Genomic DNA, 27,012 nt, shown 5'->3' on the forward strand with positions numbered 1-27,012 from the left:
CATGCACCCCATTTAGAGGTAGATCAGGGGAGAATGACTAAGCAAAGCAGACAGTTTTTTTTTTTTTTTTTTTTTGCTTCTAAGAATATCTATCTTTTTCAGAATCCTTATTGTCTAATAAACTGGAAGAATGGACTGTGCATTTAATAATGCACAAAGCCATACTGAAATGTAAATACTTATACAGTTTAATTTTAATGGTAACTATTTTGTCACTGCAAAAGTTGAAGAGCACATGATGAATACAAAAATAAAACCACAGTTTTGGAAATTATTTAACAGCTGAATGTATTTGGAAAAAGTCAAGGAATGTAAAAAGAACAAAACAGTTGTCAAAAATACGAATGATAAAAGTAAAGATGTAATTATAGTCATATTTCTGTGCGGGAGAAGAAAGAAATGCGGAACTAATAGCAAACTTTATCCCAGAAACAGAAACACTTGAGAGGGAGAAGAGATTGATTTATAAAGGAAAAAGACAGGCACGACATGAGCCCCGAGGCCGATGCGTGGATTTACAGAACCGGAGGGAGAGGCCGGGGTGATGTTTATTTTCTCCCCCATCACACTGCGGAGACAGATGAGGTGGAAGACTCTGTGTGTTTGACAGAGTAATAACTTCCATGAAAATTAAAATCACCATCCGCCATTTTTATAATCGCCCACCTACAAAAAAGTAAGGTCATGGTGGGTGTTCGTTCGACTTGAAGACTTCAGCACACTTCCAAACACCAAGAATAACTATTTCAAACAGTTTAAAAACATTTTTAGTAGAATTGCACCAAACCGGGAGTATAAAGGGATGGCTTGATTCAGAATAAGCTTGAAGGAACACAGCCACCCTTAGATATCAACATTAACTTCAATTTTGAAGTCTATAAGTTTTAAGAAAGTATTCTGGAGTGCACAGTGAGAATTTCACTGTAAAGGACCATTCGTAACATATGAGGGCATTCTCTAAGTTTAGTAATTGTCTTCCTTTAAAAGGCCAAGCTTCTTCTTTACATGTTTTTTATACATTAGGATGATACCCCTGATGTGTCTGAATCATGTGCTCCTTCACGAGCAAGCTGCACAGATCCCTTAACCAGTCAAGTTCCCTGTGGTAACCATCCATGCATCCCTTGACCCCGACACACATCTTCGTTGTCGACTGTCACCTTGGAGGAAGGCATCCTGCTGATGGCGCCAAGGAGGACGGGTCAGGAGCGCGTGTGCGTGCTTTCCTACAGGGACTGTGATCATCCTGTGAGGACCCACAGTGCTGTTGGGTCCTCAACACAACCCAAGTGGTGTTGATAATTAGGAACATACACATTTTCCATCAGATTAACAATGAGTTCTGTAACCAAAAGAAAATCACAACCAAAACAACAACAATGACAACAAAAAAACTAAGAACCATTGTTCTCGGCTTTACAGATATAATGTGTGACTGGAAGACACTTGTCTTGCTTTTGTTTTCAAATTCTCCTGATCTTAGGGAACCAAAATTCTTAACCTTGGCTTTGTTACCTTTATTCCGTTTTCCCTGGGGGCTTCCATCGGCCACTTGCAGCAACATAATAGGGTGAATGAGGCTAAGTTTTCTACAAAAAAAAATATTTTTGTAAGATTCACTATTATCTTTTGTGTCATATGTGTGCCTTTGAGAAATGATTCCTCATTTATAGAAATGTGCTCAGAGGTGTTTTTCTTGGTGAAATCATGAGCACTTGAAGTGCAGTTCTTAGAGTTTTTTTTTTTTTCCTGCATACATCTACGTAGGCCTTGCTCTAAACTCAGAATTAGTGTTAGCTTACATTTTGAAAGGCTATGGAGTTTTCTATTTCCTCCTCTTTATTCTGCTGGTAGAATTAACAGTTGTCATTGGTTAGAGTGTCTTCACCCGACTTTGGCTCCCAGAAGGTGACCTTTTGCTAGAGAGAAAGGAGCTAGGATGAAACTTGCCTTATTTGAGTACAGAAGAAAAGTATAAGATTTAAGTCGCAGAGGTTAATAAAGAGAAGAAATGATGCGGAATAAGATCACGAGGCTCGGTCTTTGTGCGCCTTCCCTCAGGACTTTGTAATAGAAACTGTCAGCACGGCGATGACCTTTGCTGTGGGGACTTCTGGGTCTGAGGAGAGATACTTTCTCTCCTCCGTTAGTTCAGAGATGACAGTTCAATCTGGCCGGATCTAAGTGTCGTCTCCCTGAATGGTGAGTCATGCCGTCTGCTACTGAAGTTTTATACTCTGACATGTGTGCGAACATTTTGTTGTAGGTTGTGGATGTTTTCTGTCCTCCGAGGGGGCTTTTAGGAGAATGTGTTTTCATGGCACATGTGGCACCATTATGCTGTGAACCAAACTAATGGGTTTTAATTATGCCAAGGGCCGTGGATCCCGGAGCTGCTGACAAATGCATAATGTGTTTTAAATTGCTAGGATGGAGAGCATGAACCACAGTTTCAACCTGGAATGATGTTTGGAAGATACTTTCCCTGCCTGAGATGCCACCCCTCATTTTTATTTCTCCAATCGAAGAACGTGGCTGGCTCGTGGCATTCCCGTCGGCAGGGCGGAGGAGAGGCCGCGCTGCTCTCCACTCTGGGACCCAGATTCTAGGCCAGCGTTTGCACTTTCTGTTCGGATTTGGAGAAGGCACCTAACAATGGCATTTCATTGCCGTGGCCGTAACAGAGGAGGCCTGCTGAGGGTCGTTCAGTCAATACGATAAGGTGTAAGGTGAACGTTTGAGAGATCTATTGTTTTGGTTGAGAGGTTTAAGTGGTAACTAACAGAGCCATTTGCAGTTCTCTGGTTGGGAATCTGGTTAATTTTGTCAATATGTTTCTCCTTTGATGACTATTATGGTTTCCTGGTTTTCTGTATCCCCTTAGTGTTTTAAACATGCCTGTCTGGCATAAGCCCTACTTCCTTTTGCATCACAGTTGGCATATAGGCGTGTGCTACTTTTGGTATTTCCTAGCTCGAAAAATGGGAGGGGCCCAAACAGTACCCTCGTTGCTGACGTTGCTGACGGGCTGAGTAAAGCCCTGCTCCCCCGCAGACTTCTCAGGGACCAGGTGTTTGACTCAGTCAGGGAGGTCTGCTGTGCCGAGTCGGGCAAAGCTCTTCTCTCCTACTTTTCCTGATAATACTCGTGCAGTTTGTCCTCACGTCATCATAATGACGGTAGAGAAGTCACCGATGCCAGCAGCGATCCCTGTGGCTTTTCCACAGTTCTGATAAAATAAACGGGATGAGCTTGCTGGAGAGTCCCGGCTTTCCTCCCTCAGTGCTGAGGACATCATGGCATCAGTGAGACTTTTCTGCAAATCAGTCCAAGGTGTAACCAAGTCTTAGTAACTGTCTTGTAATAATTGAAGTGAATTTCATGACAAAGTAGAGTTTCTTGTGCATAGTGAGGACTCGCTCAATGTTTGTGAAGCAGAATTGATACCGTTCGCCAAGTGGGGGAAGCGGATGTGTCGTAGTGGTTACAGGAAGTGGTGACTATTGTTTGTGACACGTGGCTTCAACGTAAATATACGCTAACTTCGTAGTGACCAATTGCCACGTAGTCTAAACACCCATACATTGGACCAAATATTTAACAGATTTTAAAAAATTATAATCTTGTAGTTCAAATTATGCTTAGAAACTGAAAAAGTACCTGTGCTATTCTTTACCTTATACTCATCTGGGATCTTCCTCAGCTGAATACCCACCTCTTATCACTCGTAAAACTCGAGGCTGCAAATATTTAGTAGCAGAGTATGTAGTTTTTTATGTTTTCATGAGAGTTATAAATATCGTTTGTAGCACACTATTAAAGAATTGAAGACGAAAGAGCTGGCATGAGCATGGTGTAGTAACTCCATTTCGTGGATGGTAGAGAGGATATTACCCTTCGTTGTCTGAAAGAATCTGTAATCCCGATAATTTCGGAGCTTCCACATAGGTGATATGTGTTTAAAAAGTCAGGTAGCCCCCTTTACGGAAAACAGAGCTTCCTGTTACAGCTAAAAGTTTTCTTATTTAGAATCTTTTTTCCCTGATATTATTGAACAGCACCGATTTCTTAGTAACGAGCTTGATAAAACACAGTCTGATGACTTTTGTGTCTTCTCGATGACAGAAGACAAAAGCCATCTAGTTATTGCCTCAGATAGTTTGTCAAGAGGTAAAATGCACTTGGTAGGACCAGGAACGTCGCCTGTTAAGGCCCGTCATCCTGAAGATGATCTCGGCCAGAGCGCGTCCCCTTGCTGGTGGCGTTGTCCTCACGTCCTTTGAACAACAAACTGGCTCACGCCATTCCAGCACAGGCGTCATTAATTGAAGTATGAATTGAAATGTAGTCTTGGAATATGTTTTTATTTAACCCATGAAATTTTTAATGATAATTGGTAACACCTATGATCCCCGACTTATGATGGTTCTACTTATGATTTTTTGGCTTTACGGTGGTGTGAAGGCGATTCGAGGAGAACATATTTCGAAGTTTGAATTATAGTCTTTCCCCAGGCAAGTGATATGCACACAGGATTCTATAGTGAGGCTCGTGGCGGGGCAAGCGCAGCAACCCGTCACCCCGCAACCACAAGAGTCAACAGCTGACATTCTATGGGGTACCGCGTAGGCTATGCCAGGATGCTGGGTAGGTTAGGTGTATGAATATACTTTCAGCTTACAGTATTTTCAGCTTACAGTGGGTTTATTGGGGACATAACCCCATTGTTAAGTCACGGCACATCTGTACTAAGGCGCATCTGTAAAATACTAAGCCTCAAGTTTCTGCTCATAAACTTTTCTGTTATTTTACGAATTCATAAACTTATCAGCGGTCCAGCTAATAAACACTGAGTTAAAAGTAAGAAACGTTGATATGTTCGACTTCCCTTTACCACCAGCTTTATAGCCCAGCACAGCTTCTCGATGTGGTAGACAGTGCGTCGTTGTAACGCGACAGTCGTGTGCCGCAACCGAGAGAGCTCTGGGAATTTGGGCCGAGATTGTCGATTTACCAGAAGATTCTAGGGGAACCTGGAACACAAGTCTCACTGTCTCCACATCGCTGCGTTCCGAGGGCAGCTTAATTGTATTGGTTCCAAGTGTCCCCGATTCTGCCACTTTTTCCTTTGCTATGGATTGGTCAGCGAGACGTCTCCTTCAGAATGTACCTGTTTTTTTTTTTTATTGTTATTTGCTACAAGGTTAGGAAATAACAGGAAGGCCGTTAGGCTGAGAGAATGGAGTCTAAACTGATCAGAAGCCCTACAGTTAAAATCCCAGTTCTGTCATTTATATGCGTGTTTGTTTTCAACTTTTTGGGTATTGTAAACAATACTGTAGTGAACATCCACATATTGGATGCTCAATTATTTCCTTAGAATGAATTCCTAGATAAAGGCATGTACTTTTTAGGGATTTTGATATTTATTGCCATATTACTCTCCAGATAATTTAGATAATTTAGAGTCCCATGAACTGTGTTTATTAGCATCTGTTTTCCCATTGCCTATCCACTTCAGCATTTAAATTTAAAATAAGAAGTCTGCTAATCTGAAAGGCAAAAGGTTTCTATTTTAGAAAAATCATACTTCCTCAACTACTCCCATATTTGCTGTGTGTGTGTGTGAATGCCGTGTTTATATCCTTTGCTTGTTTTTCTATTAGAGTAGTTGTGTGTGTGTGTGTGTGTGTGTTTTGATATATAGCTGTCTTTTATACACACATACTACCATGTGTATATAAAAATTTCCAGTTTTCTTGCTAACAGATTGCTTTGGTTATAGTGTTTTCATTACATTGAAGTTTTAAAATGTATTTAGTATAATCTATCAGTTTTGTTCATTATATTTCTGCCTTTGGAAAGGTCTTTAAAAAGTTCTTTCATACCCCATAATTTATAAAATATCTATTGATGTTTCTTTTAGTACTTTCATAGTTTTCTTATGTTCTTAATCTTCATGGAGTTAATTTTGATATAAGACGTAAGAGTTTTTGAATCGTATCCTTTTTGAATAGGTAATATGTTTACTGGTACAAAATTCAAAAGTTACCCCTAACTTATATGAATATCAGTATATTAAGAGCTAAAGAATGTAATTCTTTAATAATTAAAATTCTTCATATGCATAGTCATATGAAAGTGGCTCTGTGGTTGTCCTTTTAAATCTAATTTTAAAAAGAATAGCTGTGTCACATTACCTGAAAACTCTATGCATTTATGCTATTAAATATACATAGGTACCTATTCCTTACTTTTTTCTGCCAATCATATAAATTACAATAGTCTTTGCAATCATATCGTGTATAGAGGTTTCATCCAGTTTTTAGGACTGCCTCAGTGGTGGCTCAAATACAGTAGGAGCGAGCTCTGCTTTGCGTGGTTAGCGTATTGCCGGGGAATATAGACTCACAGGACTAAAGCCAAGCATCTTTTGTCTAGCCTGATATTCCTGCTTATCAGAAACTTCAGTAATTCCCACCGCTGCCGCCATGTTTTACTGGTGCGTGTGAATCTCCTGTGAAGGGTAAGAGATTTGTATTTGGGGAACATCTGGCTCAGGAGGGGACGAGTGGCATAGGAGGACGACAGAGGACTGTCCTCTGGTTCTGTTTCCCTCCCACGGAGCTCGCTTTACAGTAGAATTCTTTCTGGGCACAACACGATCCTTCCGTAAGCAGTGGCCACAAGCCGACTACACAGATGAGTCAGGCTTTGAAAAGTGCCATCTCCCTGCTCTGGCAGCTTCATTCCTTACCTTGGAAGGCAGTGCGGTGTTGCCGCTAAGCTCGTCCTGTTTTGGGCAAGTCCCTTCATCTCCTTATTGTCTCAGTGCTGAAGTGGCAATAATAATTCCTTTTCCCATCCATCACAACTGTTTTGAGTACCATGTAAAGTATGTAAAGTACACTGAAAATATGTGAAGCACTATATACATTGCTGCTAAGGCAGGAGAAAAATCTTCACTCTGATTATTCTGTGCATAAACTCAGTGCCAAGGAGATGGATGTGTGTGTGGGCTGTCACTTGGGCTGTCTGTTTCAAAGGCTACTTACGAATAGATTTTTATGTACCTTTAAGCTCACTTGGCTGTTATCTTATTCCATCTTCCATTTCTAGATGTGGGGTATTTGGGTCAAGTTTTCAAAATAAAATCATGAAAGTTCTCTTGGTATTTATTTATTTATATATATATACACACACACACACACACACACACACACACATACATATACATATACATACACACATATATATACACATATTATTGTTATATATACATATTATTGTTATATATAGAGATAATAAAAAAGGAAATAATATGAATTACTAAAGAGATATGCACTTTTATCAACAGAACAAAACAAAAAATTTGACTGTCAAAGGAAAACCCAATTTTATTGTTTGGTTTCTTGTATACCAAAACGTAAAATTGAAGACCTAGAAGTATCCAGAATACAGAGTTCCTGTCAGTCGATATGAGAACAACAAATAACGAAACAAAAAAGCGAGAGATACACATGAATAGACATTTCACAGAAGAGGAAATTCAAATGACTATTATAGTAGGAAAATGTTATCAACCTCATTATTAATTGGGGAAATAAAAATTAAAAGAACAACGAAGTATTTCAGTTTGGTAGTATTGTTGGTGAGAATGTGGAGCAATAGGAATTTTGTCCATTTCTGGTAGGAATATGCACTGGAAAATGGTAATTATTCAGTAGACTTGAAGATGTACATACACTATCATTGAGGATTTTCATGCTTAGATACACCTCCAAGTGAGGTTTTTGCACACATGCACAGGGAAACATGTAAGGATATTTGTTGCCACATTATGGATAAGAAAAATTTGAAAAATATCAGACTGACTAAACTGAACTACAGTTATACGGTGGATGACTCTATAGCAGTAAAAATGGATGAGCTACGGGTATTCAGGTAAACATGGATGAATCTCATAAATCTAATATCGCACCACCAAAAAGAATACTGACTTTATAGTTATGTAAAGGGCAAAACCCAGCAAATCTATACAGCAGTGTCGTGTAGGTGTACACAGATGTGTGATAAAGAAGTCCAAGGAACGTTGTCGGGTGGAGGGACACAGGACCTTCAGAATTACCCATGATGCGTTTTTTTAACCTGCTTGGTGGATTCATGGTGTTCATTTATTTTAAAACGTGCATTTCTTTACATACATTCTTTTGAATATATGATACTTTATCAATAAAATTGTAAGGGCCTAGAAGATGTTGATTTGGGCTCGATTTGTAAACTTCGGTCATAATCTAGAGGAAATGTTAGAAATAAATGAAAACTTTCTTCTTAACTACTGTTTTACTAATGCTGTGCTGATCAGCAGAAGAGCAAGTATGTTAATGAGGAAACTAATGACTCACAACTAAACTGAGAAGAGAAACTTAAAATATTTAGTAAGACTGGACTGTTGAGTCATCATGCAGTAGCTAATAGGATTAAATGCCATTTTCATTATTATCTGATCATCTAATTTACCATGCCAAAAATTAAACTAGTGATGCCTTGTATCCTATCACAAAATTTAAATTTTACTGTACCTGAACTAGAGGTGATCCATGTGCCTGTTAAACATACATTACACAATTTTATGTTTTTTTCCAATACTTAGTTTAGGTTGGTTAGTGACAGATTGGTCAATGACTTAATCAATGCTCATAATCTAGCATTATTTAAAAATATTTGTGTGTGAAGAGTCTATTGTTTCATCGTTTAATCTTTTTATAATATTAAGTCTCTCTATATGCATCCAAACATTTGAAGACATTTAAACAGATTTCTTTTGCAGTTGATGAAGGTAAAGAATACTTATTCAACATTGTTCTTTTGGTTACACTTATATGGTTGACATTTAAAACAATTATTTGGCTTTTTCTTCTCTGTGATAAACATTTTTTCCCCTTAGGCTTTGACTTTTCCATGTGAGTTTTTGTTCATGCTTTAAATTCTTTTTGTTGCATTAAAAACTGCAGAAACAGATCTGCTAAGCATGTGGCCAGACCAGGCAGTATGGTCACAATGGATGCTGTTTAGAAAATAAAGTAGAAGCTACGTTAAAAATGATTTTACCCCTCTGCTTGTTTCCTCTTGAGGAAATTGGAGCATTGAAGTTAAGTCACTTTAGTTAGTCCTTAAATAGTAAAATCAGTTTTGGCCTTCTGAGTTCTAGAGCGTCATTTCTTTTCTCTCCTACATTAATATAGTGACTCGTTATAATACAAATACACAGTTTAATCAGTGGAAGGATAATTTTAACCCTTACGAAACGCACATATATCCCCAACAACTTAGTAGTTGACAGATGGTCATGGGAATGGGCAGTGCAGCACAGGAAAGGCAGTCGGCAGTAAAGTAATGGCTGCGTGGAGAACCCAAGGGTGCTGACGGAATCAGGGGCTCGTTTCACAAACTATAGACGTGTCTAACCAGTGTACTGTGTACCCGAAACTAATCATAAGAAAAAACCATACCTACATTATTTAAAATTCATCGGTTAATAATTTAAAAATGGTTTAAATATATTTCTAGGGCTCATTTACCAATATTTTTTACTAGTTTATTTGGAATGAGATGAAACACATGGCATGTCACAAAAAATGTTTTTTTTTTTTAATGAACTTTGAACATGAAGCGCAGGCGACACCATCAAGAATATTCAAAACACATCACAAGCGAGGCGTAACGGGGGATAGCAGACTCAGTAAGCTTACAGTGGGGGCGTGTGGTCCACGAGAATGTGCACTGCACGTGGTTTCAGTCAGGAGGTTCTTGTGGATGAGGTGGCATTTGAGCTTGCAGTTGAAAGATGAGTAGACGTTGGACGAAGGACAAATATGGGAAAAGGAAATATGTCTGTGAAAAGTAGAATGTTGTCTAATTTAGTCAAATTGTAATAAGCATTGAGTGTGGGCTGGAAAATACTTTGGATCCAGAATATAGGTACCAGGTAGGGAGCTTGGCCTTAATATTTTTATACAATGGCCCCCGCTTTATTGTAGATTGTAGATGACAAATAAAAAGTGTGTCTATTTAAAGTATAAAAATGTGATGTTTTGATATATGTATTGTGAAATGATTACCACAGTGGCTACTTAATATACCCATCACCTCACATCGGTGCCTCGTTACTTTTTCTGTGGTGAGAACACTTAAGATCAATTCTCTCAGCAAATTTTAAGTATATGATGCAGCATGATTAACTGTAATGACCATGCTGTGCATTAGATCTGCAGAAGTATTCATTTTGCGTAATTGAAACTTTATACCCCTGGACCAGCATCTCCCCATTTCCCCCTCCCCCGAGCCCCCAGCAACAGCCATTCGAGTCCCTGCTCCCATTCGGCTATTTTAGTTTGTACATATAAGTAAGATCCCGCAGTATTTGTCTTTCTGCGTCCAACTTATTTCACTTAGCAGAGTGCCAAGTTCATTGACGTCACAAATGTCAGGATTTCCTTCTTTTTTAAGATTAGTATTCCTGTGTGTTTGTGTGCGTGTGACATTTCCTTTTTAAAACAAGCAGAAAATGGCTGGATTTACATTTGCCATTTTATTTGTTTATTATGCCTCCTATTTTTTGTTCTCGTTCCTCTTCTCTTCATTATTTCCTTGTTTTGTGTAAAACGGTTAGTGTGACATTTTGAGACCTCTTTGTGCTTATCTTACTTGGGCTTTGCTGTGCTTCTTGGCTGTGTAAACTCATGTTTTTTGTGAACACTTGGAAGTTATGAACCATTATTTCTTTACCTGTGTTTTCTGGCCTTTTCTTTATCGCCTGTAATTCTGGCGCTCTTGTCACATACGTATTGATGCACTTGATATTGTCCCACAGGTTTCTGAGGCTCTGTTAATTTTTTTCCATGTTTTTTATCTGTGTACTTTCAACTTAATAATTTCTGTTGATTGATCTTTAAGTTCACTGATTCTTTCTCCTTTTATCTCAAATCTGCTCTTGAGCCCACATGATATATTTATTATTTCAGTTATTATACTCAAATCCAGAATTTCCATGTGGTTCTCTAGGTGTAATTCCTATATCCTTGTAGAAAATTTCTGTTTGTTGCTTCATTGTTATACTATCCTTTCTTTATTTAGACATGGTTTCCTTTAGTTCTTTTTTTAATGCAGGGGTTTTTTTGATAATTATTTTTCAGTTACAGTTGGCATGCAATATTAATATTACTGTCAGGTGTACAATAAAGTGATTGGACATTTGTATAACTTACTCCTCTGACACCATAAATAGTTATTACAATATTATTGATATCGCTATATATTCCTCGTCCTGTATTGTACATGTTCATGACTATTTTGTAATACTATTTTTGCTTCTTAATCCCTTCCCCTTTTTACCCACCCCACACCACCACCTCCGTCTGGGACTATCAGTATGTTCTCTGTATCACTGAGAATGTTTTTGTTTTGTTTGTTTATGTTGTTCTTTAGATTCTGCGTGTAAGTGGAATGATGTGGCATTTGCCTTTCTCTGTCTGACTCCACTAAGCCCAATACCCTCTAGGTCCATTGTGTTGTCGCAGATGGCAAAATTTCATTCTTTCTGTGGCTGAGTAGTTTTCTGTTGCATTTACGAACCACCTCTTCTTTATACATTCATCCACTGGTGGACACCCAGGTCGCCTCCATTTCTTGGCTATTGTAAATAATGCCGCAACGAACGTAATAAATTCACTTGTCCCTTTAAAGTAGTGTTTTGGATTTCTTCGGATAAATACCCAGAAGTGGAATTACTGGGTCTGTCTTCGTCTCTCGTTATAGTCTTTGTTTTAAAGTCTATTTTGTCTGGTATAATTGTTGCCACCCCAGCCTTTTTGTTTGTTTGTTTCTATTTTCATGAAACATTTTTTGCCATCTCTTTATTTTCAGTCTGCATGTGTCTTTCAAACTGAAGTGAGTGTCTTGTAGGCAGCATGTGTAAGGGTCTTATTTTCTTATCCATTCAGCCACCCTTATGTTTTGATTGGAGAATTTAATCCATTTACAGATAAAGTGATTGTTCCAGTTATAGTTATTGCCATTTTATTATTCATGTTCTTTTTCTTTTCTTCTTCTTCTTAAACAAGTCCCTCTGACATTTCCTGTAATACTGGCTTGGTGTTGATGAATTCCTTTAGCTTTTTCTTGTCTTGTGAGTTCTTCATCTGTCCTTTTGTTCTAAATGATAGCTTCGCTGGGTAGAGTAACCTTGATTGTAGGTCCTTACTTTTCATCACTGAATTTTTCATGCCAATCCCTTCTGGCCTGCAAAGTTTCTGTTAAAAAATTGGCTGACAGTCTTACAGGAGCTCCCTTGTAGGTAACTAACTGCTTCTCTTGATGCTTTTAAGATTCTCTCTTTGTCTTTAACCTTTGGCATTTTAATTATATGGTGTCTTGGTGTGGGCCTCTTTGGGTTCACCTTGTTTGGGACTTTCTGAGCTTCCTGGGCTTGTATGTCTACTTCCTTCACCAGGTTAGGGAAGTTTTCAGTCATTATTTCTTCTAATAGGTTTTCAATTCCTTGCTTTCTCTCTTCTCCTTCTGGCACCACTACGATGTGAATGTTGTTGTGCTTGATGTTGTTTCAGAGGCCTCTTAAACTATCCTTATTTTTTGGATTCTTTTTTCTTGTTGCTATTCCGATTGGGTGTTTCTGCTGCTTTATCTTTCAAATCACTGATTCGATCCTCCCCTTCATCTGATCTACTGCGGATTCCCTCTAACGTATTCTTCATTTCAGTTATTGCATTCTTCACCAATAGCTGCTGCTTTTTTATGTCTTCTATCTCCATTTTTATGTCTCCTTTCTCTTTAAAGTTCTCACTGAGATCATCGAACATCCTTATAACCAGTGTTTTGAACTCTGCATCTGACGGATGGCTTGCCTTCATTTTGTTTACTTCTTTTTCTGGAGCTTTCTCATGTTCTTTCATTTGGTACATGTTTCTTTGTCTCCCTGTTTTGGCTGCCTCCCTGTGTTTGTTTCTGTGCATTAGGTGGGGCTGCAGTGTCTCCCAGTCTTATTCGAGTGGCCTTATGTAGTAGGTGTTCTGTGGGGCCCAGTGGTGCAGTCTCTCTGGTCACCTGAGCCAGGTGCTGCAGGTGTGTCCCTTGTGTGTGCCCTTCTGTTGTAGTTGAGTTTTGGTTGCTGGTTACATGTCAGTGGGAGTGACTGATTCTCGGGCTGGTTAGTTGTGAGCACTGGCAGTGACTACAGTGGAGCTGCTGTTGTGCAGGGCCTGATCCTGTGGAGCAGGGTTCATCTTAGCAGGGTTGTGGTGCTTGCCAAGTCTGTTATCTGGGTCTGTCATCCTCGGCTTGGCCCCAGGTGGTGCTCAGTCTGAAGCCGGCTATTGGGCTATGCTTCCTGGGAGGGCCCCACTGCAGGCTAGGTTTGGCCATAGCCTGTGACCTGCCTGGGGCCACTTGGTACGAGCTACCAAGCAATTCACAGATGGCTGCCATCCATGCTGGGCTTGGATGTGCCTCAAGTGGCCAAGACATGAATCGAGGACGTCTGCCACTAGTGTGGGCTTGGGGCTGCTCAGCAGGAGGGACAGGGCATGCTGAGGCCAGATGCTGCTTGTTTAGGTTTTGTGAAACTTCGAGGGATTTTAGGAAAGTCGTCAGCTTGAGCCAAGATAGGCCATTTGTATGAAAAAGCCACTGGAAGCGGCTTGGGTGGGCCCGCAAGTTGGTTGAGATAGAGTCTCAGGCAATCACCAGGGCAGAGCAATCTGTGTTATCCAGGTTGGTGGGGCCTCATATAGTACCTGCCTGCATCCTCACATTGGGTTTGGGGAGGGCGCAACTAAGGAACAGTAGATTCTGAGTATTTCTGTCTGGGAGGAAGCTGCCTCTCCAGCTCTCGTCCTGAATCCAGTCAGTTTAGTTCCTCTCCATGTGTCCCTGGTGCCTTTCAAGTTGTTGCCCCAGCACTGGAACTCACAGCAAGTGAGTTCATCAGCAAATGAGTCCATGTGCGGTCCCTTTAAGAGAGCGCCTGGCATTCTGGCTGCCCTGCGTCTCGCTCAGCCACCATCCCCACTGGTTATCACAGCCAGACGTTGTGGGGACTTCTCTTCCCAGCACTGGAGCCTTGGGCTAGGGAGCCCCGTGCGAGGCTGGGACTCCTACTCCTCAAGGGGGACCTCCGCGGCCAGGATATCCCTCTCGATTCTCAACCACCCAATGTGGTGTGGGACCAGGCCATCTCGTGTCTCTGCCTCCTCCTAGTCTTGATGTGGCCTCTGCTGTGTGCCAGTTGTTGGATTTTTGTTCAGCTAGACTTCAGGTGGTTCTCAGTGATGGCGGTTCTGTAGTTTAGTTGTGATTTTGACGTGGTCATGAAAAGAGGGATCACAGCATTTACGTACTCTGCCATCTTGACCGGAAGTCTTCAGTTCTTTAAACATATTAATGTATTCGAGGGCTGCTTCGAAGCCTTTGTCTGCTAACTTCTGGGTGTACTAGGGACAATTTCTCTTCACTATTTTTTTTTTTAATGTCCGTATCATAATTTTTGTTAAAACTAGACTTTTTAGATAATACATTGTAGGAACTCTGATTTCTGATATTTCCCCAGTGAAGGTTGTTGTTGCTTTGATTAGATTTTTCTTTGATTAGTTTTTCTTTGTTGTTTTTCTTTGATTAGTAACTTGCTTGGGCGAAATCTGTGAAATACGTCTCTCCTGTGATACGTTGCCACTGGCGTTACTGCTCCCACTTATTCTTATGTTTTTTCATTCTTGTTTTTATTTTTGCCCAGCTTCTTAGACGTTGCCCTGTCTCTTCGTCATTTACATTAAGGCACCGATTGTACAGAGGTTGTGCTCAGACACTTTGAGCAGCAAGGCTTCTCTTCTCTGTGATCCACCCATGAGTGGGTAGAGAAGTGCATGCAGAGCTCAGACCTTCCCAGATTTACTTTCTGCTGTGTCCTTTGTGTCTCTCTTATGACATGCAATTTCAAGGTTAGCCGGGAGTGTGTGAATAGCTTGGGCGTCCTCTGCATGCTCGGAACTTCAGTCAGGCTAGAAGAGCTGTTGGGCCCCCCTGGAAAGTGTCACTTTTACAGACAGTGTAGTGTACATGGCATCTGCTCCAAATCACGTAAGCCTTCTTCCCTGAGGCACAAGTAGTTGTCCACACCGTGGTGGAACCTTTACGCCAGGGAGCTGGGGGGAGATGGAGCAGCCTTGGGAAGCAATGCCACCGACCTTCGCTGCTCTCACCCGAAGTTTGGCAGTTTTCAAGCATAAAAATTTCTTTTTTTTTTTTATGCCTTCGATTAAGTCCTACGGCTCCGAAAGGTTCTTTTTGTTAATTTATCCAGTTTGCTTTTTGAAGAGGGGATTTGCCAACTTCCTCACTTGGCCATAAGGGAAAGTCTCCATAATTTCTTTAAAAAAATGTAGCTTGAAGTCCTTTTTATCTTTCCTTTATTGATTCCTGAATATAGAAAGTTTCCCACTGTGGCTCTCACTCATCATGTACCCAGCTGCTAGAGTTATCTTTCCAAAATATCCTTCGATTTCTTTGTGTTACTTATAGCCCCCTGCTAAGCCGAATTACATGTTTGGTGAGATGGAGTCTTTAGTTACCCAAACTGTATTTGTATTCCGTTAGCTTCAGCTGCAGGTTTATAGTTTATATGGATTAATAGGACTCTGGAATATGTTCAGATCTCCTAACATTATGTCAGGGTTAATTCTCACAAATACAGCCTCAGTTTCAATTCTATATAATGTTTCTGGGCCTTATAAACTGAAGCGCCTACCCTTAGTTTTCTAATTCCACTAACTCTCTCATCGAGATTCTTCAACCAGAAAATATTGTGCCTCCCATTCAAGTTGAGATTCTTATCTGCAGACAGCAGGAGAAAGATCCCTATATCCAGGTCCACCCACAAAGCATCTGTCGAGAAAGATGATTACCTTATGTCTTATTCCACTTTCGCTCCTGCTAGTACATTCCTAGAGGGACTCATACCAGGATATGAGCTTCAAAATGTCCCTCGAGCCAAAGTCATGGAGTTTGGGGTATTCATGACACTGATTTTGTGTGAGCAGTTTTAGAGCATACACACTGACACATTTAGGTATAATTTGTCAATCATAAATATTACCACAAATGGAGAAGAAAATCAACCACCCAAACAAGCAATCAGAAAACAGCGGCTGAGAACCAGACTGGTTTTGGTTGAGGGAGGCTGTATGAGGGTTTTAGGCTAAGCAGATATGCCTCTTAATTGTTTCTGGTTTAGATCAAGTCATTTAATTTTCTGACTCGCCGTTTACTCATTTCTAAAGTGGGGATAATATTACTTGTAGAGTTGTGATGAGATTTGAGACCTAACGCATGGAGGACACTTAAGAAGTGATAAAGTTGTTATTATTTACATAATTGTGTCTATATGGTTATTTTTCCGTTCTTGACACTGTGTAGAAATTCCATGTTAGTAATGTTCTTAGTGAGAACTCCAAAGCATTGACTGTCTCAGTCTGAGTCCACTTGGAGTTCCGATTTTGAAGTTCCACGTGATGTTACTGAGTCGATTCCAATGATTTCTTCAGACTGATACTGAGTAGTTAATTTATCTCTTGCCATTTTAAATTAATTTAGATAAAATTATCCAGCACGTTTTCACAGAATGAGACACCTGCAGAGAGAAGGTTGGCATTTGTATGGTTACCCCGGAATCAATCTACCCTGGACTGCATAGTCACTTGAATTTAAAGACATCATCTTACTGCCTACGTAACTTGATTTGGAAGCCATAATTCTCGTTTTCACTTTTTTCTTCTTTTGGCTTTCTGTGGAGCTCTAGGTAAGTCAGAATCTGTTGGTCGCCCTCATCCGCAAGTTTGTGTGAAATGTTCCCCATTCTTTACATGAATTACCAGACGAGGGACTGTGGCTATTTTAGCAAAGTTCATATGGCAGATGAGTAGGATGACCTGATTACGGTAAAAATGATTTTTGTCCCAAATACTTTCAGGCAATCAATGTATGAATAGATTCTACCTAAATCTTCTTTTCACAAGAATCCCTGGAGACATCGCTGGATCACCAGAAGCCTGCACTGCAGGACCTAACCGAGTTCGATCCTTATCTGTGGTTCACTGGGATCTTGCAGGGAACGAGGCCGAGATGCCACTCGTTCTGGTATTCGACAAGTGCTTGGACCGTGCATTATTTTTGCTTTAGGATCTTCGCATACTTGCTGTCAGGACAATACCAGTAGCTTACCTCATACGTAATGAACATAGGTATTTTGCTAACTCTCAAAAAAAAATCTCTTTCGAGTGAAACTTTGCTTCAAAGTAATTGGTGGCTTCCTGAACTACAGCAGCGGTTCCAGTATTTCTGCTATTTATTGTTTTTTTTGGGTTTTTAGTTATCCGTTTTCCTATATATTTACTCAAATGCTCTAAACTCTGAATTTAGTGGTGAGACTCATAGCTTTTGAGCAGTAGATTTCTCGACCTGGAGCCCAGCGTCCCACAACAGCGTTGCAATATACTCATATGACTAGACATTATATGCTTGGAGTGAAAAGTTCTTAAGTGGGCCATTCATTACTTAGAGTCTAGAGAGTTGGTTGGTTACAGTTTTGTTGAGATTGTGATTGATTCATGGGTTTGGCTTAGCAATGTTTAGAAGCAGGAAGATATAGCCGATAAACCATTAGTATCGTATGTGACTTTTACGATACCTGCATATTATCTTGAAGTTTAATTTATAGCAGAGACCTCTCCTCTGGTTTCCCTTCGAGTGTTTTGCTTTTAAAACACAATGTCATTGTGTTCTCACCAACAGCGCCTCCCGCTCAAGATGCGTGTGAACGGATTTGACCTGAGACAATAGTCCTGTCGTGGTATTGGAGTGACAGTGGTGATACAGGCTGGAGTGACAAACTAGTGTACTTCCAGATTTGCACTGACACATTTGAGTCATCCGAGAATGTTAAAATAATTGTGGAAAATAAGATAGATTACATATCTACTTAATATAATGTTTAAGGGACATTATGCTACAAAAGATGTCTGCCAAGTAGCAGAACGAACACAGAATGAATCACATGAAACTCTGCTAATTCATTAGAGATTATCATAATTAACTGCCACGTTGGCACAGCTGTGGCCATTTGTAGTGGCAATGTACTGCTAATTACCAGTCACTTACATCTGCTAATATGTCTTCCCCAACCTGGACCTGTGTTGTCAAGAAAGCCGAGTGGAATGATTCGAGTTTCTCTGAAGAGACTCAAAGGCTTTACACCTGGGAAACTCAGGTTTGTTCATTTTATCTGTTATGAATATAATTAGTCTTTGAAAAAGCTGATCTGAAAGAATTAATTGATAAATATTTCCTTCTTTAAGGCAGTATCATGTTAACGTTTGGTGCAAAGTGGGATGAAGAGAAAAAAAATGTGACAAGAAAAACTACCCAGAACAATGTATTCCCATGGAAAAGTGTGACGGTGTGCTGGTACCCACATTTCCAGGCTGGGGACACGGCGAAACATTGTGACTGGAGTTTTAAACAAATATAAAGAGGAAAATTGAGCTAATAATTTTCTTATTTCTGGCTTGACATTTCTTTTCCCACTATTTCATGCAAGTCCATGGCTGTAACACCATAATTTTACTGGAATGGGAGACTATGTAAACATTTTTAAAAATATTATTTCCACATTTGGTAGGTGACATTTTGCTTGGCTTATGTCTCCAGCTGGTAACTTAAAACAACAACCACTTTGTCTTTTGGAGAAGCTGTGGTTCGACATCCCCATCGTTCGTGGAGAAGCTGGCCCTCACTGGTTGTCGTGACTTGTCGGAGGTCATGCCGCAGATGGTGGCCGAGCAGACACAATCTTGCCTCGACTTCAGACCGTCTACTTCATTCTAAAGTAGACTGTCTTTAGAGTTTTCGGTAGAAAAGCAGCTTTTCTCTTAACTTACGTCTCTGCAATTCTGAGCTTTCAGTCTGCTTTAGGGTTTTTCTTAGTCTGATAAAATTATATTTTATTGGCATTTTCCCAGTTTATAATGCACTGAGCTCCTTATTTGAACCTCAGAATGATTCTTGGAAGTGATAGGTATTTTCCGCTTATCAGATGGGGAGGCTCAGACTGGTGCATCTGAGATCCCTTGGCCAGTTACGTAATGAACTCGAAGTCCCTGTCCCGTAGCACAGTGACCTGCACATTTCTTTATGCTGTAAAACTATCAAGATTTAATACCTCGTTAATTTTCAAAATATGTTTTGAGCTATCGCTGCGTTCCCCCAAAGGCTATTTGGAGCACTATTGAAAAGCAGTGTATTTGTCTTTCTCTGACTTATCTCACTTAGCATAATACCCTCGATGTCCACACGTGTTGTTGCAAATGGTAGGATATCATGCTTTTTTTATGGCCGAGTATTAATATTCTTTTGTGTGTATGCACCACCTCTTCTTTATCCAGTTGTCTGATGGACACTTAAGTTGTTTCCATATCTCGGCTATTGTAAATAATGCTACAGTGAACATAGGGGCGCATGTGTCTTTTCAAATTACTGTGTTAGATTTCTTCAGATACATACCTAGGAGTGGAACAGAGAAAGACAAATACAATGTGACTTCACTTGTGGAATCTAAAAAAATAAATTAACGAACGCATACACAATGAAACATCACTCGGCCGTAAGACAAGGTGAAATACTGTCATTTACGACAGTAGGGATGGATTTTGAAATCATGCTAAGCAAAATGAGAGAAAACATTGAAAACCATATAATTTCAGTTGTATGTGAGATCTAAAGCTAAAAGCAACAAACGAACAAGACAGACAAACAAAACTCACACAGACGAAGTTTAGTGGTTACGGGAGTGGGGAGGAGGCGGGGGTAGGTGAGGGTAAAGGGGGTCGAATACATGGTGACGGAAGGAGATGCGACTCTGGGTGGTGAGCGCACAATGCAATGTACAGATGATGCATTATCGAACTGTACACTTGAAACCTACATAATTTTATTAACCAATGTCACGGCAATAAATTTAATAAAAATTGCAACGAAACAAAACAAAAACCTCATAGATACAGAGAACAAACGGATGGTTGCCCGATGGGAGGGAGGTTGGGTCAAAAAGATGAAAAGGTGAAGAAGCATAAATTACCAGTTATAAGAGTCCCAGGGGGGTAACATATGGCATAGGGAATATAGTCAATAACATTGTCATGACTGTATTTGGTGTCGGATGGGTACTAGACTTATCGGGGTGATCACTTCATAAGGTATATAAATGTCTGATCACTGTTATACACCTGAAACTAACATAATATTGTATGTCAATGGTGATTGAAAAAAAAGGGAACATAAAAAGAGAAATTAGTTTTTCTTTCTATTGGAAACCCAGGATCACTAAAACAAAAACAAAAACAAAAACAAAGAAATGTCATCAGTGCTCTAACTTCTTGTGTCCCTATGTGCACATTTGCTTCATTTTCCAGAAATAGATTAAATCACAGTCTGAGGTCAACTCATCAAGCTTCGAGCACTTGCTTTTGTAAGTCACCACCTTAGGCTGGTGGTGGTAATGTGGGAGGGGAGGGTCCAAGCTGAATAATGCTGTCGCATGGCAGGAAACCTGGACCAGTTTTCGGGAGGAATGTGGTATATCTAGATTCTCTGGCAGCCCTGGAGAATGAGAAAGATATCTATGAACAGACAGTGACCTCCAATATATATTAGTAAATTGAAAATGTAATTTGTACAAAGCGAGCGCATGAATGGAAAAAGTCGATCTATATACTTCCGTATGAGTGTACATATGTGTGTAAATGCATAGAAAAAGGCCTGGAAAGAGGCGTGTCCAGAAGCTCATCAAAATCCCATGTGGTTACACCTGAGAGGGAGCAGGAGGGAGAGTAAGCGTACACTTGACCCTTGAACAACATGGGTCCACTTATACACAGGTTTTTTTAATCTCGTAAACTTTGTAAGCTTGCAGTATCAATAAATACAGTATAGTACTGTAAATGTATTTCCTCTTATAATTTTTAAATAACATTTTCTCTAGCTTTATTGTAAGAATGCTGTATATGATACATATAGCATACAAAATATGTGTTAATTGACTGTTTATGTTATCGTACGGCTTCTGGTCAGCAGGAGGCTATTAGTAGTTAAGTTTTGGGGAGTCAGACGTTATACACAGATTTTTGAACCCCCCTGCCCCGTGCTCTTAGGGGTCAACTGTGATTAAATTTGGAAAGAGAGACTTTTCAACATTTCAGTATTGTTTGAATTTTCAACAAGGAGAATATTTTTATATGCGATTTTATTTATGTGTGACTTAAAAATGCAAAGTAGTTTGCACAGGTGGAGACCTGGAGGCGGTTATGTCAGGCAGAGAGAGAAAAACTGTGAACAAAGGCATCAACGTCCGCGGAGGAGTTTGCTGGCGTGCAGTTTCAGACAGTGACCACAGAGGGGTGGTCTGTCGCTTACAGAGCCCCAAGTAATGGGTGCAGGTCAGTTACCGTCATGACATGTTTCAGGAGGTTTTAAGTGACTTGGGCAGGTACATCTGTGAGGCCAAGTGGCTAGATGGACCCCTCAGTCGGAAATCTAACTGATTTCACGTGAGACTGTCAGCGCCAACAAAGCCAGATGCCGCGCTGTGGTTTTTCTTGAGAATTCCTACCCCGCCCCCGCCCCCCATATTAATTCACATTTGTCAGGCAAAGGAGAATGGTGACCGGCTTGTATTTTTAAAAGAAGAAAAGCCACACAGCTTAAGGTTTGTCACCTTTGCCAAAGGACACATATCCTAATAAAATCGGTATTTTCGCCACGTAAAAAGCAGTATTAACCTCCTGCCTGCCTGCTTTGTGTCTTGTTCTGGGCAGCCTAGCTAGACATTTAGACACACTTAAGTGTTTTCTCTGATTTAACTCTGTATGAAAAACAAATATCGTGTGTAACGTGTAAGAGGCAGGTACACACGTGCACACGCTGAGCCGGAGCTCTCGGTTTTATGTTCCGAAGTGTCTGCTTTGAAGCACCTGGAGCGGAAGCATGCCACAGAAGGGCTTTTCTGATGATTTGGGAACACACTCCCTGTAAGGGTGAGCAAAATTATTTCAAATGAAGTTCTAAAGATTGTTTCTCAGTAATGAGACTTGAGTAAAAAAAAAAATAAAGCTAAGGAAAAGTCGATAACTTGCAAATGTTTTCAGATCAGAGCTCGCATCACAGAAGTTTACAGAATGTTGTACTTTATCTGATGTGCTTGGTGTTCAGGCTCATTTTGGTTTCCATTTTGGGGGCATTTAGTTGGTCTTTGATTAATGAATGAGACTATTTCCCACTGAATCAATTTTGTTTTGGAGAGGCGGGAACAAAGGCTTAACATAAATGCTATGATGTGTTATAGCTATAAAAATGTCAAGGCTACTTGAAAAATTATACGTCTAAATTAAGGAATACTTTCAGTAGGTTACTTTAAAAGGTAACAAGTTATGGTAATGAGTCTGTTGCCTAAAATAACCGGACCATTTTTCTGTAGAGCAAAACAAACAGATAATACTATGATGCTCTGATTTGTACTGTTTCAGGTTTTCCTGAAGGGGTAAACAGCATTTTTTGACTGCTTCAGCTTTTCTCTTACATTTATGTGTGTTTTGAGGGGGACGGGGTGCAAAGAGAGACAGGGATAAAGATGGGTCAGAAGAAAATGCTTCGAAAATGTTTGTTGAGACAGAATTGCCTTTTCGGATTGTTTCTTTATTTCTGCTAATTCCCCTACCTGGAAAAATACCTGTAATAGGCATGTCGCTCTGTGGCAAATGGAATTAGCTTGGCAGGATTTATTCATCTCAAATCCATGTGATTTTCAAGGATCTTTAATATAAATGTAAGATATTACAGAGATCCATACTTTATAGTTTGATCAAGGTGAAGTATGAAATAATATAAATATACCCAGTATGTTAACTTTTAAATGTCTCTAGAAAGTGCCTTTTTTCGGAAAATACTAGATTTGGGATATTATGAACAGGTATATAATTTTTGGTTTGTGTTTTCAAACACCATTTCTCCAAAATAGAATCCGCTGAAGCCTCAATTTGGAGGAATTAGTGCTTCATAAGTACCACAAAATGGAGAGAAGTGACAAGATGCAAAACTAATAAATGACAATGGCTCATCGATGTTGAGTTCTTGTGTTCTGGACACTGTGATAAGCTCTCATATTACCTTCTTTATCTTCATAAACCTTATGAGGATGGTATAATTATTAGCCCATTTTTGGGGGAAAGAAATAAAAAATTAGAAACATTAACAGCTAATGAGTGGCGAGGCCAGGATACTTGCTTGTCGAGCCCAAGCTCTTCGCTGCTGTCATGTATGTACTGATTCTCAGGGAATTCACGAGCCTGGGCCTGAAATCTGACGCAGGGTGTGCGGGACTTGGCTCTCAGTACTCCTGGGAACCACCTGTGAGCCCTACAGGAACTTTGCGAGCCCATTTATCAGCTCTGACACCGTGTAATTAGCAATCATTGGAGTATTTACACCCTAGAAATGGGCAAATTCTACAAATCAGAGTTTTTTTGTTTGTTTTTTTTTTTTGAGAATTGGTTCACTAGAACACCCATTAGTAAGATAGTCCTCTGCAGCACTATTTGTCAGAGTGTGTCTTCCAAACCCTCACCATTTAAACAGATATGAATGAAATAAACACTCCCATTAGCAGTTTGTTTTTTTCCGGTAGTATTTGTCTTGGTCTGAGAAAATTAGTACTGAGCGGATCAAATTTGAGAGAGTTAATTCCTCGGTGTCACGGTGGGAGGGCGCCCCTTTCCCAGCTCGCGCCTTCATCGGAGGATGCCCATCGTTGGCATCCCAGACTTGAGAGTCTCCCTTGCGTCCTGGCGCAGAGGCTCGGGCGGAATGGAAAGGCTGTGAGAGCAGAAGCCCACGGGGACTGGCCGGAGGGGACTGGCCGGAGACATCTGGAGAAGGAAGGCTCAGTAACAACGAGACAAAACAAAGCACAGGTGCCAGGAAGGCGTGTGGGGCTGAGTCAGCTGGGCGGCCTGATGCTACGCTTCTTTCATCCATAAATTTTTAACTTTAATCCTGGAACCCCGGTACTTAATCTTTCCTCGGAACTGCGAAGCATCGTGCTGTCCTAACGAGAATCATTCTAATGGTAGTGTTTCAGTTTACTAAATATTCGAACATTTTAAATCGACATTCTGCAGCAGTGCATGAGGTTACCAACTTTATTTGCCCAGTATTCTTTTTATAAAGACACACTCTTGCTCATATGTTGTGTTTAACATATTTATAATGTTCCTCTATTATGAGAATCCTCCTTTGAGCGTCTCCATACCCGGCTGGGTGCCTGCTGGACCCTCCTAATCCAAAGCTAAAGCAGACGTGAGCCGCGATGTATTTGTTCCCCGCAGGGATAGTTCTGTCTAACTTGCCAGTCAGCTCTCTCAGCCTTTTTCCTTCATCCTCTTGGTAATTAACCTTCTGGGATTTTCAGAATTGTGGAGTTATTGACTGGAGTGGAGGTTTAAGGGAATGAAAAAGAAGGGGAAAAGAATGAATGAAAAAAATCAATGTACACACCAGAACAGAAGCCAGAGGGCAAACATTTCCAGCCTGAGTAAACACAGTAACTGTTGTCTTCCTGACTAAGGAGAAGCCTGTGCAAATGAGTGCGTTATACCAATTCAATTTTGTATTTGCTTAACCTCAGTATTAATTTGAGGCAAGTATTTTTCTGTCCTTTTTATCAGCAGACTGCTTGGTAGGGTAGAAATGAATGCATGAGAGTCAGAGAAATCTGGCATTTTAATCCTGGCTTAAAAATTCAGTAACTGTGACTTTGGAAAAAGTAATCTAACCTCTCTGTTTTCTTATCTGCACAATGATGATGATAATCCTTACTATGGATGACCGCGGGAGTTATTGATAAGTCTCTGAGTGCAATTTCTAGCACTCAATAAATGGTATCTGTTGTTATTCATAAATTTAAAAATAGATTCAGTGTGAGCAGTATAGATAATGTATTTCAATGATTTGGGAACTCATATTAGAGAATTGATAAGTACTCTTTTTCTGTGAAAGAAACTGAAGTATAATAAGGTAAATTGGGTCTGGTTGCTTGACAGTGCTGATTATGCTAATGATGATGGTGATGGTGGTGATAATGGTGATGATGGTGATGGTGATGAAGATAATGGTGGTGGTGGTGATGGTGATAACGATGATGATGATGATGGTGATAATGGCTGCTTTCTCTCTTTCTGCACAGAATGTCCCCCCAGACCTCTCCATCTGCACCTTTGTGCTGGAACAGTCTCTCTCTGTCCGGGCCCTGCAGGAGATGCTGGCAAACACGATGGAGAAGTCAGAAGGGGCAAGTACTTAATTTATGTACTTATTTATGTGCTATTTTATTAAACTTAGCTACTGTAGGAATGATTTCTTTCACAGGTACTGGGGATTTTCTTTTCGCTGAGATAAGCCAATGCCTTTTTCCTGTGGTTTCCTTAAGTTTGACTTGGTGCTTTATCCAGCAGACTGGTGAGATCTTAAAGAACTTTAAAAAAATCCAGCCTCAGATTAATCTGTGTCGTTGAACCTCATGCTATGTCGTTGGTTTAAAACAGTTACTTTCTTTGTGTATTTTTTTAAATCTTCAGTTGTTATCGTTACTATTTTAATTGCTTTATGTATGCTATTTGTCATTAATCTTTATTTCATTTTCAAAAGCCTGTAACCATGTGACTACATTCTAAGCTAATTCATGGCAAGTAAAATTTCATGGCACTCATATTTTCACTAATGAAATTATGGTGCTACAGCTTTAGTAGATTGTAATTTTGCAAAAACCTGATCATTTTCTTCTGAAAATGGAAATTCTTAATCTGTCTCCCAATGCCGACGTTGTTCTTTGAAAATTTATTTGGTAATTTAAATGATTTTCCATGCTATGACTTGCTATGACTGATTTTTGAATTACCACCATTCTCAGCCAATTCTTAAAATTTTAGAATTCAGCAGCAGGACAAATGGACAACTTTTGTTTCCTTTTATGTGTGCTATAATGACTTCAGCGTAAGGTTTAATAAACTATGCTATTTCCAGGAATGAAACTGAAAATGTTCTTTTGCCATTACTGATCTATGAGTCAGTGCTATGGCTCATCACCGCTCAGGTCTGGATAAGTGACGAGACTAAAAAAATGACGACATGCCATTCATCAGAGAATCAGTGGTCCGTTACGATGTGAGCGTTTTCATTAGCCTTGTCGTTTTTTAAATTTTAGCGTAGCACAGCTTAGGACTTTAATTGTTTGTGCATTAACTCTAAATTAAAATTTTAATAGTATACTATTAAGTATGGAAGAGAAACGTTAGTGATTTTAATTTGATATTAGAGTAAAAGCTTACTTTACAAAAGATCCAGATGTGTTATGTGTATTTTAATTTTCCAAGTTTGTTTTTGGTTATATCAAAGTTTGGAATTACTATATGAAACTATATAAAGTTAAACATTTTTTTTCTATTCTTTAGTGCAAAGCTTTTAAAAAAAGTTTTTGTTAAAAAAAGTTTTGTTAAAAAAACCTTTTTTGTTAAAAAAAGTTTTATTAGGCTTAAGTTAAAGAAGAGTAAAATATTTCTCAAGTCAATTAGTTTTGTTTCTACCTGGGATAACCTCTCCTGATTTTTAAACGTCACTGGCACACATCAACTTTGAAATTCAAATCCATCTTTACAAAGAAAAATTAGTTTTCTTTTGCGAGAGCGTCTAGGAAAGTGTGTATTGTCATTTCACTCATCTTTGTAGATACCGGTTTACAACTAGTTCTAGTAAATAAAGTTTAATAATTTAGGTGAGCTTATTCTCTGGCTATTTATTTTATTATACCTTATTCAATTCATAGACATTTTTGATAGGCACTTT

General features: G+C 39.6%; 1 protein-coding gene across 1 annotated transcript in view; it reads left to right on the forward strand.

Moving 5' to 3' along the window:
* RYR2 (ryanodine receptor 2) overlaps positions 1-27,012 on the forward strand; it is a 535,670-nt gene that overhangs the window by 179,461 nt on the left and 329,197 nt on the right. Inside the window, exon 3 of the mRNA XM_039850351.1 lies at positions 25,358-25,462. Within this exon, the coding sequence (XP_039706285.1) occupies positions 25,358-25,462 (105 nt within the window). The remainder of the gene's footprint in view (positions 1-25,357; positions 25,463-27,012) is intronic.

The sequence above is a fragment of the Pteropus medius genome, unplaced genomic scaffold (genome assembly GCF_902729225.1).
Source record: "Pteropus medius unplaced genomic scaffold, Ma_sr-lr_union100, whole genome shotgun sequence".
Taxonomy (NCBI): Eukaryota; Metazoa; Chordata; class Mammalia; order Chiroptera; family Pteropodidae; genus Pteropus; species Pteropus medius.